The 13,489-nt window shown below is 49.3% G+C and overlaps 3 protein-coding genes across 3 annotated transcripts; 1 reads left to right on the top strand and 2 right to left on the bottom strand.

Moving 5' to 3' along the window:
• Positions 1–4,315: 4,315 nt before the first annotated feature.
• GIQ15_06852 (phospholipase D) lies at positions 4,316–9,761 on the bottom strand (the record flags this gene model as incomplete). The annotated part of the gene is made up of 4 exons (XM_033554269.1): positions 4,316–4,322; positions 4,378–4,446; positions 4,520–9,531; positions 9,645–9,761. The coding sequence occupies 4 exons, from the start codon at positions 9,759–9,761 to the stop codon at positions 4,316–4,318; spliced, it is 5,205 nt and encodes a 1,734-aa protein (XP_033403784.1).
• Positions 9,762–10,482: 721 nt separating this feature from the next.
• On the top strand, positions 10,483–11,632 carry GIQ15_06851 (uncharacterized protein; the record flags this gene model as incomplete). Its single annotated transcript, XM_033554268.1, has 2 exons — positions 10,483–10,831; positions 10,908–11,632. 2 exons carry the CDS (start codon positions 10,483–10,485, stop codon positions 11,630–11,632), a joined length of 1,074 nt encoding a protein of 357 aa, XP_033403783.1.
• A 405-nt stretch (positions 11,633–12,037) lies between these two features.
• GIQ15_06850 (60S ribosomal protein L28) lies at positions 12,038–12,568 on the bottom strand (the record flags this gene model as incomplete). Its single annotated transcript, XM_033554267.1, has 2 exons — positions 12,038–12,256; positions 12,362–12,568. 2 exons carry the CDS (start codon positions 12,566–12,568, stop codon positions 12,038–12,040), a joined length of 426 nt encoding a protein of 141 aa, XP_033403782.1.
• Between the last annotated feature and the right edge of the window lie 921 nt (positions 12,569–13,489).

The following is a 13,489-nucleotide window of genomic DNA, read 5'->3' as shown; positions in this document are numbered from 1 at the left end:
TTTGCTTCTGGATGTACTTTGTAGGCTCATTTCTTTTTCCTTCGGCCAGGATAGGATTCCCTGCAGCGCCCATGTCATGGTACCGCAGCACCTAGTGTGTCTTGATACGAGACGTGCAAGCCGGCGATCAGCCTACTACCGCCATTCACCCGAAGTCTATCAGTAATTGCAGGCCGCTCCTTGATTCAGTGGCTTTTATTCCTCTGGATCCCCGATTCCTCCTTGCACTTTAGGTAAACCGAGCCGTTGCCTGTTGATCTACCCGCGGGGTTGAAACTGCAATAGGAATACCTGCTCATTTTCTGCGTTAAGCGACAACTGACGGGATGCAAGAGATGTTGATATCAGCCGCTGCTCGAAGCCTCCGCATCCGTAATCTCTAACTGGGCCTGGAAAGCCTTTCTCTTCTTGACCATATATCCCGCACAGGCTGGTCTCCCCCTAACACCTAAATCTCGCCTCATTTCGTTCTTGGATACCTCGACTTCGACTTCGACTTCAGCTTGGACGTTAACTTCGACTTCAACTTCGACTGCTCTTTTCGGCTTTCTCAGCTCTTAAGGCGATTGTTGCCCGCCCTCAGGGTCGTCATCGGGGGCTGGTGGAGGAACGTATATGGACAGCAGCTCCGCAGCACCCGGCAACATCGAACGATATGGAACCCATTGAGAAACCTGCAAACTCGCTTCCCAGCTATCATGAATTCCCAGCGGCACCAACGATGCTCAGTTCAGACTATCCACCAACCGAACGAACAATGGTGGAGGAACCGACGTTTGACACGGAGCACCGTGAGCGTAAAGGATTTAGCGTCTGGTACATGAGATTCCACCCTCCTGGTCTTTGATCAAGCATGGCTGCTGTCGTTGTTGTTATTGTTGTGGTTGTGGTTGTCGTCGTGGTTGTTATCAGACGTTGCTGACATCAAGTTTGTTTTGTGTAGGAGAGTACTGGGCGAACGACAGATCAATGTAAGTTCTTCTCGCCCCTCCAGCCATCAGCTCTGTGTATAAATCACTACCACGAGTGATGTCTTGATTGGATTTGGCTAACGGACTCTGTTTCTAGATGATTGCTTTCTCTGGGTATGGTTATCGTACATCCAAATTCTCTAATGGCCCTTTTCACTAACCCTTAATTCTTCTTGAATCAGAACAATTGGGAATGGTAAGTCAGCTTTCACCGTCCCACTGAGTATTTGTGTAATTATTTCGTTCTAACACTACTTTCAGGTCTCTTTCTTGGGAGCGGAAGGTCACTGGCTGGCGCTGGACCCGGTGGTGCTGTGCTTTGTTATGTGCTGATGGCCACCGTCATCTCTTCTGTCATCTCATGTCTGGGTGAGATGACCGCCCTTATGCCTGTTAATGCACCAGTGATGGAGTTTCCTCGCCGTTTCGTTGATCGAGGTGTTGGTTTTGCCGTCGGTTGGGTATACTGGTTGGTCTTCCCTGATGAGCCCCTGAAACACAGTCAGTTATTGATATCAGCCCATCTACAGGTTTGCCTACGCCGTACTTGCAGCAGATCAACTAGTTGCAGTGACGAACTCTGTCAGATTCCGCTATGATGACGGGAAAACTTTCCTACATTGGGCAACCGGCGAAAACGTACACCCTGCCGTGTGGATAACGCTCTTTTTATTCCTCGTTACAATGATAAATATGCTTCCAGTGAAGGTTTGTACAAAACTCGTCCTTTATATACCTTTTTTTATATATATAGCTAACCAGGTTTCTAGTATTATGGCGAGCTGGAGTATGTATTTGGAAGCATAAAGCTCAGCTTTATAACAATGATCATAGTAATGATGGTCGTACTGGATACCATGCAACGTTCGTCAACTCTGTCTAAGATATGCCTATATCTATATACCAGTTTAGCTGACGATTTGCCATAGCTCGATCAAACGCATACTACAAAGACCCAGTTGGTACAAAATGTGAGTACCATCATTCCGTTACTTGTTGTATGTCAGGAGAACGGCCAATAACTAATCTATAATCATCTAGACTGGGACCAACCTTTCTCGTTCATTTGTCGTGATTATAAAGTCCGAGGCGATGATAACACTGTACAGATGGAAATAAAAGGGACCATGGGCTCCTTTCTGGGGATGTGGTAGGTTTAGTCTCGAGATCTGGCATCGGCGCCTGATGATTCGCTAACTTCTGGATAGGACTACCATCATTAACGTGATATTCTCATACGTTGGGATGGACATTGTCGCCGCCACAGCCGCTGAGAGTAAATCTCTTGCTGATTCTGAGAGCATGAAGATGGCAGCCCGAAAGATTAACCTACGTGTCATCACTCTTTATTCGCTTGCCATGCTTACCTCTTCTTTCCTGGTCCCACGAAACCACCCATTCTTGAACGGAAAGGCACAGTCGGTTGGCAGCTCATCGGTCTTCCTCATTGCTGTTGTTGAAGCTGGTCTCCCTGGCGTCGCGCACTTTTTCAATGCCATGTATGTGTTCTCGGCATTTACTTGCGCGATAAACTCGATGTATGTGGCATCAAGAGTGCTACATACTCTAGCTCTGCGAGAGCAAACCGGGCCAAGGTGGCTTACGCGAAGGCTCCAAGAATGTCACTTGGGTGTGCCTCTGAGGACGGTCTTTGCAACAGCTGGTTTGATGATGATCGCTTATATGGGACCTACTGGTGGCCCTGGCCAGGTGAGTAGTTCTTAGCACACAAGTCCCCGTCATGAGCTAGCGAATATTTGCTAATACAACGACGTTACCACAGAGACTTGGCGAACTTGCGACTAATTGCACAGTTTCATGTTTGATCGTATACACTGCCATCTGTGGGACATATCTATGTTTTTACAGGACGTACGTTTTTGCCTTACCACTCAAACTGAATGCCAGTGCAATTCATATGCTAACTGTATGATATAAATATAGTCTCGGCGAAGCTAAAAGTTATGGAAATACATCCCAAGCGCAGTCTGGCTGCTATGAGCGTGATCACCCACGCTACCCATACAAGTCTCACGGCCAGTGGTTAAAAGCTGCATATGGATTAGTTTCCTGCATTATTCTTATCATATTTAACGGAGTTGGAGCCTTCCTCGAAACACCATTCAACACCAGGCACTTTCTTGCTGCCTATATTGGAATACCTGTGTTTTTCCTACTAGTCATCGGCTACAAGTTCAAGAAACATGGGTTCCACTTCTCAAGATGGGGTCCTGAACGATCTAACGATCTTCAAAACACCGTGCAAGTGACGAGCAAAACACGAAAGGGGAGGCTGGAATTCCCAGATGACGGTTTCACATCTGAAAACGGCAAAGCGTTCATGAAATGGATATGGGCGTGGATGAAATAAACGGTTGGGCTGTCACCAACCCGAGAACGGGTGGTTGACGAGGCACCAATCGAGGCACAACATATAATTGCTTGATTTTCTACACGAGCGGCGTTTTGGTTTAAGCGGGAGTTTGGGTGTGGCAGGGCTACTATACCATTCACATTGAAAAAGGGAGGTTGTATATTAATTTACCTTCATCGCGAAGACTTTTTGCGATTATGCGATATTGCTGGACATTTGCATTCAGCCACTGAAGTACGTGACACATTTTGTACATAGCCATCTTACTTCTATATTTGGATTACCTCTATAGCAATCAAGAAGACTATATGTTCTACCACTCCGAGTCTATGGCCTTATCGGGTCTATAAATACGACGTATAAGCATCCACATATCACGCTTTAGCCATCCAGCCGTAGCATGCTCTCACGGACGAGTGTGGGTGGTTGCTACTAGTTCGCTTCGTATACATAAAGTTGATCTAATAATATATACGCAGAGTCCTTAATGCTGCATATCGTGTTCTTATATGCATGTGGTGGAACCTTCGCATAACGATCGAAGTCATATATGCACGACATGTGTGAATCCTCTTTTTAGCGGTGCATATGCATATGTAGAGCCTGATGGCAGTGCATCTTATATTATTAACTAAATTTGGAATCTATGTCAAATTCATAAAAGGCTAGGAAATATTAGACTGAGCCGGCGGGCATAAATAGAGAAATGTGAACAAAAGTACGCGACGGCTAGATACAACGCATAATAATATTGCATGGGCAATAAATAATTTGAGGTAATAATATTAAAAACATTGAATGAGATAAACAAAAGACCGTGGCTCCTGATGCTCCGAGTAGAGGAATAAGAGTGATGATAACAAATAAAATGGCGAAGTTAGGGTATTAGTGAAATTCACAGCCATGACTGAAAAAGATACGAATTTAGGGGATATATATGATCTATTAATTGTCGCAAGAGTGGGCTGACTCAATTACTATATCATTGTTAGACTCTCAATGACTTAAATCGCGGAGGATGAGATAACTTACTATATTTCTAGAGGGGAGATTTGGTCGAGCGTATACAACCAATTACCTCCCTGCTCTTCACGTTCCAACCTATTAATCGGACAAATGGTTAGTAAACCAACATTTTAGACAAACATACACTGATATGGATTCGTCTACTTACCATTCATACGGCCAGAGGACCAAGTGACCCTGCACCAAGTTAAGTAGTTCACCTGCTTCGTGCATTTCAATGATATCGTCCACCGCATGGAACTCTTTCCTGGAACTGCGGGTAGTTGCTCTTCGCCTACGTCGCTGTGACAGGCCAATACTGGCAGCGGTGGGCGCTTCAGATTGAGCAGACCGTGGCAGCTCAAGATATTTTTCTGGGGCAGTAGCAGTTGTGGAAGGATCTGCAACACGACTAGAATTAGAGGATCTTGTGTCGACATTATTGCCGACAGGCGCGGGAGTATCGGGATTTGAAGTTAATTTCTCGACGCTGGCTAATTCTTCCTGTTGACGTTCAAGCTGTGCTTTGTTGGCTTCCACAGCCCACTGGTGCAGGTTTGCATGCGCGTCTTTCTCTGAGTTGTTTGCAATTTTCTCCTTCACGTCCTCAAACGCATTCCCAATCTCTGCACCAAGCTTGCCGCCTGTGGGAGCAGTGGGAGCAGCAGTAGTTGCACCTGGAGGGCCATTTCGAGGGCATGCATTAGATGGTGCAGAGGGATGATGACAGTTGTTTTGCATGTCGGCAAATCGTTCGGCATATCCGTCATATTCCTTATATTCTTTCCATGACTTGACCTCACTATCTGGCATGCAACGAAAAACGGTCCTGAAAAGTTTCGTGTTGTTTTCTGCGATTGCCTGCCAGGTGTCCAGGTAAAAGGAGTCAAGCAACGGGTCTTTCATGCAATCTTTGTCGAGAATGGGTCGCTTCACTTCGTCCGATAGAGGGTGTGAGGTGGTCTTAGGCTGTGTGGCGTCTAGGGAGAGATGCTGGATGTGATCATCGGCAGTGCTGGTTACAGCTGGTCGATTCTGCCCTGTCATTCGAGGGCTAGAGACGATAGAAACGCTCCTTGCGCGGGTCTCTGGGGTACCCGGGGCAGTTGGCTGTCTGGTATGGGTAGCAGAGCCCTGGGCCTCGGATATATCATCGCACGGTACTGTAGATAAAGTCGGATGGCTCTTGCCCTTACCCCCGACCAAGACCTCAACACTGTCCTTATCGATGAACGTATCACGGCCGGTAATGCCAGCGGCTTCTCCATTTCGTTTCATCTGATCCACTCCAAGACCCTCCAAGTCCTTGCGATGATCTTCATTTCTAGTCACCCTAGCGTCCGCAGTGAGTTTTCTATTCGATTTAAGATTTGGATTCCCGGCCTGCTCCCAATCGACATCGTGATTGAAACTATGCATGTCTTCGGACCTAGCCAGGAATTCCTCCTGAAGTTTCTGCTTCCGCTCTAAGTCTTCTTTGTCAAGCTGATTTTCGCCGTCAGCGGTGCCTGCTTCCTTGCGCACTGCAATGTCAGGCCGCTGCGCGATGTTGCTGTCTATATTGTCTTCCTCAGGCACCAATGCCGCCTCTTCCACAATTTCATCAACATCGAAGCCTAGATGCTCTCTCATCAGCCGCATTCGAAGTGTATGTGGGAAACGCCCAACGAGGTACGGTTTTCCATTCATACTGGACTGAATCAGGTCGGCATCTCGAACAACAGCAGCACATTCTGAATCTCTTGAACCAAGCATAGAGCGTTCATTGATGTTCGCTGAACCGATAATGGCAACCCGGTCATCAACAACCATGCATTTCGCGTGGATGTATAGCTGTTCTGTGACTAGGCTCTTTCTCGGTCCGATTCTACCCCATGACCTCAGACTGAAGAATTGAATATAATCCTCAGGCTCGATGCCACGAGCACGTAGACGACCGAAAATGGAAGTTTCACCGCGACAAATACTTCTGTACTGGCACTGCATGATCAACCTCACGCTAGTACCGCCCTCCGTATCTACCGTGTTCTGGAAACCAGGCATAAGTGGTATCAAAATCACTGCGCGCCATGCCTCATCATTATCAGCGGCACGAATAATTCTCTCCACCAGTGCATCGCCTATATGGTTTTCTATCTTCTTCCCTTCAATTTCGCAACTGCTGATGAAAAATTGATTCTCGATGTAAACGAAATGATCAGACTTCTCGATCATTTTGACGTACGCATTCATTATGCTGCATTCGACAACATCGGGAGTACCCGTAGACCACATGCTGCTTGATCGCACAATTTGGATTTCGCACGTCCCATCTAGACCCAGGGCTTCAAGGTCAGCAGGATTAAAGTCTGGTGGCGGCAGAAGGAACGGAGTCGGTCGCGTAGGCTTGCGCTGACGAAGAATGTAGTTCCATCTTTGGACGAAGTGGCGGGTAAGATCTCGAGCTGGTTGTCCTACTACATGCATAGATATATCATGCCATGGCATGCGTGGAACAACCTCACGGTCATACATCTCTTCATAAGGCTTATCCAGGTCATAGAAATCTTGAACCCGCGGATTCGAATAATCTTTGCCTGGCCATAGCTGACAATGATCCGCATCTTTGGGGGAGTCTGTCATCTCGAACCCAGTAAGCTTATCGTCTGTCATTAGATGTTGCGGTGTATCCCATCGGCCAAAACATAGATCAATCCCACCAACAAACGCCAACGTATGATCAACAATGCAAAGCTTCTCGTGATGGGCCCAAAAGAATGTGTTCTGCCTGAACTGATTTGGAGACCGTTGAACGAAGACGTTGGGGTGTAGGTCTAGAAGGGAGAATTTTGAATATTCAGAATCGATAGGGATGGCGGAGTTGATGTTTCGATACATGATAACGAATACCTTGACACCCTCTTGCGCCTTGCGTTGAAGTAGACGGTCGAGACGCCATTTCTGACTGATAGCAGCAGGACGCCGCATGTAGAGTTCAGGGCTTAGCCACCAATCGTGAATGTATATAACATCCTTTGCCTGGCTAATTGCTCGAGAAACTACCCACATATAGTCACGTCCGTCTACCAGCCATTGTGCGAAACAGTTTGGCCGCACTGGAGCAAAACTATCAAATCGGTTTGGTTTAGCCCATGGGGTTGTGTCTATCATTAAACGAATAGATTCTTCAAATTGGCGAAGCTGTCGTTCATTCCTAGCAAGCAGCCGCATTCTGCGTTCTGAATTCTGGAGTTTTAGCGTGTGGTGTTGGGGGTGCTTCGCAGACTCTTTCGCAGATTTAGCTAACTCCTTGGGATTCTGATCTCGCAGTCGGACCTTCTGAGCTTGAATCTGGAAATAGGAGTCGACTAGGAAGACGTCATAAATGTGCATTTCCTCTGGCGAGTCGACACAGACTATGTAGCTATGTCGAACCAAGAACCACTTGGGAGAATGGCGCGATTTCACTAGGGACGGGCTTAGGGCCTTCCTGAAATCCAACCCTTTCGAGGACTGGATTACCAAGTACCCTTCCTTGCCGTGATAGCTTCCTTCAGCCGCAAGACGGACGCCAAGGGCGGAGAGTTCAAGGAACTTGCAGAGACGGTTACTATCTGGCCGGAAAATTAAGAAGCGTATCATCTTTTGCAAATACGATTCTAGCTTCTTCCGCTGTCTTTCGGGGTAAGTATCCTTTTTGATCATATTGGGCGCCGAACCGTCTACAGCTCTATCAGAATTGGCAGGGGCTTCGAGCCGTGAGGCTAAACTGGATCGTCTCCTGATAAGGCCAACTGATGACCTGCGTTTCTTCTTCCTTGATCGTTCATTTCCACTAGTTGCGTCGGCAGCGGTATCTTCTGCGGCTTCGTCCTCCTCATCTTCAACGTCGCTTTCAAGGCCACGGACACCTCGCATATATGGAAAAGCACTCTTTGGGAAATGCGGTAACTGGTTCCCGGAGTCATGACTTCGTAGCTGGATGTATCTCTGTGTGCCAATCTGAAGTTTATATTTTAAATGCAGGTTGGCAAAGTCTTTGAGTGTCCTATGAATTATCCATTTCATACGGGTCACGCCGTTGCCATACTCAAGCTCAATGCGGAAAACAAGGTGACGGTCGCCCGAGTGGGAATCAAACTCGCTGTCCGTTACATGGACCTTGAGCTGTTCAAGGAGGATAGGAATGCGCCTACTTCCATGTTCGTCTCTTTGAAACATACTGGCTAATAACAAGGCAGCGGGCACACCTGAAGTCAGTTCGGCGAGCAGTTCGGCAGACTTTACGTGGTCAACCGTATTAGTTTCAGCTCTCTTGCGCTGACCGATCATCTTGAAGCCGGCTTTAATCTGTCTCCATTTCTGCGCACTAAGGCTCGAACCACGCTCAGCTTTATGGCGTCGCCAGGCTCCGCTGATGCCATCTCCATGGTCAGAGGTGCCGCCGAAGCCTGTGAGACGCCGTAGATTTGTTGGACGTCTCTCATCTTGGGACGTGTGTCCATCGGTCCGTTGGCCAGTGGTGCTCCGTCCGCGCGTGCTCTGTAACCAATTGCTTCTTCTGCGCCACATGTTGTCCCGGTTCAACCTATCTCTCCCCTCGTCTTCAGAGACACCTTCTCGCAGATGATGAATTGGCGAGGTCAGCGGGACGGTGTTGGCAGATTGGGGGTCATTGATGGGGTTGAGCGAGTTTGCAGCCGACAAGGTTGATTTCGGGGTAGACGGAGCAGTTTGAGAGAGGTCCATTGGCGGTCTCTTTGTCTTGCGCTTCTTCCTCTTCATTCGCACCCCAAATCCTGCTTCTGAACTAGATTCAACATCCGCGTCCGCGTCGCTTCCACCACCTCCATCGTCTACCCTTGGAAATCGAAAGTCTGCCAGGTCAGACGCCAGCCCCGCGCCATCGGACATGGTCCTCTCGTGGGACGGCCCCTCTACTGGCGAAGCCGGGCCAGCTGAACGAGAGTTGGAAGGAGCTGCGGCGAAGGCCCTTAGCTTGGACATGAATTGAAAGTGCCCACGTTTCGGCGCGGTATCCTCATCAGCTGTGAGTACGGAAGGTGTTCGGGAGTAGGAGTGTACAGGCACATCGTTCTCGCCCTCTGGCCGGGCAAACTGTACACTTCTGCGTGCTGTAGGGGTCGATGTACCGGTTACGTAGTGTAGCCCGGTCTCGCTCTGGGGGTAATCTTTATGAGCCTATAGATATATCCGAATTTGGCCCATGCCATTGCGAAGAATCAGCAGCTGGAATTGAATATAATAAGGGTGTTGAGACAGCAAGCAGGGTTACTTGGTCCTGAAACACTGACAGTCAGAGTATGCTCGCCCTTGGCCAAAGGATCAGTGCTTCTGCCGCCTTGCACTTGGGCTGTGTCCGCAGGGTTTACCTGCCCCTCCTGGCCTCTTGTTCCGCTGTTTTCGTCCATATCTCCGTGCAATTGGCGTCTTTGTCAAGATGACAACGGGATAGAAATATATCAACAAGGGGCAGACGTATCGCTGCTTCGACGCCTAGCGAGCCTTTCAGGAGTCTGTCCTGGTGCTCAATCCTTGCAGCTATAAACACCTCGTCTGTCAGTTCCCAGCATGCAGTGTTGATAGGAAGCAATCCGCCTGTATATTCGTACAAGCTGGATGGGGGTTCAACTATACCACTGTATCATATCGGTAGGCCTGCGGTATCCCCAAGGGCCTGTGTCGAGTTTCTTCTCCCCTTGCTGGTGTTGTAGCCAAAGACTCTCTGCGTCTCGGACGTTGGCTCCTTGTTATCCTCCTTGTTCTTCTCCTTGTTCTCCTTGTTGTTCTTCTCTTGCTCTTCTCCTTGCTCTTCCGCCGTCTCAAACCCCGTGCCGCATCGGCCCAATCAGGACAAGGCAGCGTGGGGAGGATGAGTAAGCAGGGACACATCACGTGACTAGACCTCGACCTCGGCAAAACAAGCAACAACTACAACATATAGAAGAACAAGATAGAGAAGAACAAGATATAGAAGACAGGGAAGATATAGAAGATATAGAGAAAGACAAGAGAAGGACATAAAGAATAAGAGAGGATAGGTAGAGAAGAGAGACAGAGGAGAGATAGGTGAAGAAGTGGCTATCTCCCTTAGTGATATCTATGGCTGACCCTATGGCATCAACATACTCGATGTCGCTCCCCGAGATATCCAAGAAAGAGATACCCGTCTCAGGGATCATCTGCTCCGTCTACGGACTCGACGAGATACCCTCCCAGGCAAAGGAGGTATCATGCCTCTACCTGCTGCACCCACGCTCTAATACCCGGGCGTCCATGGAAGGGACCGCCTGCGCGGCCGTGGCAGACTGGAACAAGCGTCTGGCTGCTAACCAGGTTGCCCCGAGCGAGAAGGACAAGGGACTGGTTGCCGTCTGCTTCGACCAGCGGAACCATGGCTCGAGAGAGGTCGACAAGCGGTGTAATGAGGCGTGGAGAAAGGGGAACCCGAACCACGCTCAGGATATGTTTGCCATCTTCAGTGAGACTGCCTATTACATTTCCCTTGGTTTAATAAGAGCATTAGAACCGTGATGAGTGCCGCTAATACAGAGTAGACGGGACGACACGCGATGTGTCTATCCTGATCGACTACATGGAATGCTACCTATTCCCTAAGTTAGAGCGGAGAATCACCAACAACCTCGTCCTAGGTGTCTCTCTTGGTGGCCACGCAGCATGGGGCTGCATCCTTCATGAACCACGTATTACAAGCGCTACCATCATCATCGGCTGTCCAGACTATACCAATCTGATGACTGACCGGGCGCGGCTTTCAAAGCTGCCTACTTGGACTAACAGTAATCCACCCGGCTCCCAGTTTCTAGGCTCAGAGTCCTTTCCACAGCCTCTGATGGAGAGATTGAAGCATTGGGACCCCGCGAGTTTCTTCTTGAGCCAGATGAACGATGCCTCGCTCAAGGAGCCAATGCGCGGCAGCTCTATACGCGAACCGACAGAAGACGAGAAGGCCTCTCTCCGGCCATTGATGAAGCAGTGTTTGGCAGGGAAGAAGATCATGATCCTCTCCGGTGGCGCGGACAGGTTGGTCCCGTATGCGCGTGGTGAACCGTTTTTAACATGGCTGAAGAAAGCTGTTGGGCCAGATGGGTGGTACGCGGAGGGAAGGATATCGCTGGAAGATATCATTTTTGACGGAGTGGGACACGAGGTTACGCCCGCTATGAGGGGGGAGGCCGTCAGGTTTATCGGAGAATGCCTTTCTGTGGGTCAGGAGGATAGTTCATCGAGATCTGCTATGGTTAGGACATCCAAGATGTAAACGATCGATCCATGATAATTTTACGACACAAAAGACCAGAACATGATTTGAAGTATAGGAAAAAGGATTCTATTCCACCTATGTATTGTATGGGATAGACTGATTTCGTAACAGGGAGAGATGGGGATGTCCATAGCCCATCAAACCCAGGTTCAACCCGCCACAGTTTTCGATCTTCTAATCATCATTAAAAATTTTTGGTTTGTAAGATCATTTCACTGCACTGCATCAAGCCGTTCCGTTGCCCCAATCCCATGCTTGAGATGCAAAAGAAAAAAAAGCACGCAACGTGCGATCGATCAGTGAGTCCTCGCGCCACGGAATTGCACGGCACAACTAGCCACCTCCCTCCATCCAACAACAGGTACAGATGTTGGCAGCGAACATCGATCGTCCACAGGGCATTTAGGCAACCAACTCAACAACACCACCGGCCTCCTTGATCTTTCTCTCAGCCTCCTTGCTGAAGAATCGTGCTCGTACAACCATTGGGATCTCTGGCAGGCGGCCCTTTCCGAGGACCTTGGAGTAGCCGAGTGGGAGGAGGTCGAGGACGGGAGCGGTGTCGGGCTTCTTGTTGCTGGTGTAGGCGTCGCGGGTTTCAACTGGAACGAGAGACCATAGCTGCCCGACAGATAATTAGCACTTGGGATTCCCAATGTATTTTCTCAGCAGCTCGCACGCTTCTGTGCGCTAAACTGCTCGCTCCCTAGAATTCAATGGTCGTACCTTGTCCAAGTTGATCACTGGTCTCCAGAACTGGTTCTGCGTCTTGTGGAAGTATCGCATACCAACCTTACCGAAGTAACCGGGATGGTATTTGTCGAGATTGGTTCGGTGGTGATGCTGACCACCAGCCATACCACGACCTCCGGGATGCTTGCGGTGCTTTCCTACACGACCGTAACCAGCAGAGACATGGCCACGGCTAGACATTTGATCAGCGGACGCTCTCGACGAGGACTCTCAGCGCACCAGGCGGCGCATCGCGGGGACACGACTGGATGGAGGGACTCACTGCTTTCTCGTCTTGGTGAGTCTGGTAGGCATCTTGTCGGAGGCGCGGTGGTCGACAAGACGGTGATGTGGTCGATGGAAGATGGTGAAGTTCACGCTTTCTCTCGATGTCCAACTAAAACTTGCTCTTCTTGGCCGTGTGTTCGCTTAGGGTTAGCCCTAACTCTGGATTAGGACATGCTTAGTCATCTTCTTAGTCATATTATTATATAATCATTCTGCTTACGTACATCGTGACTTCCAACGTCCAAGGCAGAAGGAAGATAGAAGGATGAAAGAAGAATACAGAGTAGACAAGAGGAGTAGGTTAGATGTTGCGCTGTCTGCGGCTGAAGAACTGCTCGAGGCGCCCGTCTGCGGCCCCCGACTGCAGACTGCCCCTGATCCAGCCAGGCAGCTTCCCCTGAATGCGCTCAGCCCCGTACCTCCTATCTATCATCAGGATAGCCGCATAGTCCTCCTTATGCCGTATGGCACGCCCAATGCACTGGTTCACCGTTCGCATACATGTGTTTTCGTAAAACGCCCTGCTCGCCGCCTTACCACGGGCTTTTCGTTCCCCTTCTGACAAGGACGCGTCAGCAACCTCGTATGCTCTCTTCTCGACATGCTGCAGCTTCGCCTGCCAGATGGCGTTACGGGTGTTTGGGAACGGGAGGCCAACGACAATCACGCCGCGGCCTAGGGCGTCGGAGAAGTTGATGCCCTCCGATAGCTTGCCGCCCATCACGGACAGCAGGAGGCCGCCTTTCCCTGCGTCGATGGAGGCGGAGTACTGCGATAGGAGTGAGTCGGCGGTGTTGTTGCTACCGTTGATGGATTGGGACTCGTGGAAGATAG

Source organism: Arthroderma uncinatum (assembly GCF_011692745.1).
Source record: "Arthroderma uncinatum strain CBS 119779 chromosome Unknown scaffold5, whole genome shotgun sequence".
In the NCBI taxonomy this organism is placed as follows: domain Eukaryota; kingdom Fungi; phylum Ascomycota; class Eurotiomycetes; order Onygenales; family Arthrodermataceae; genus Arthroderma; species Arthroderma uncinatum.
This window is presented reverse-complemented; position numbering and strand designations above follow the sequence as displayed.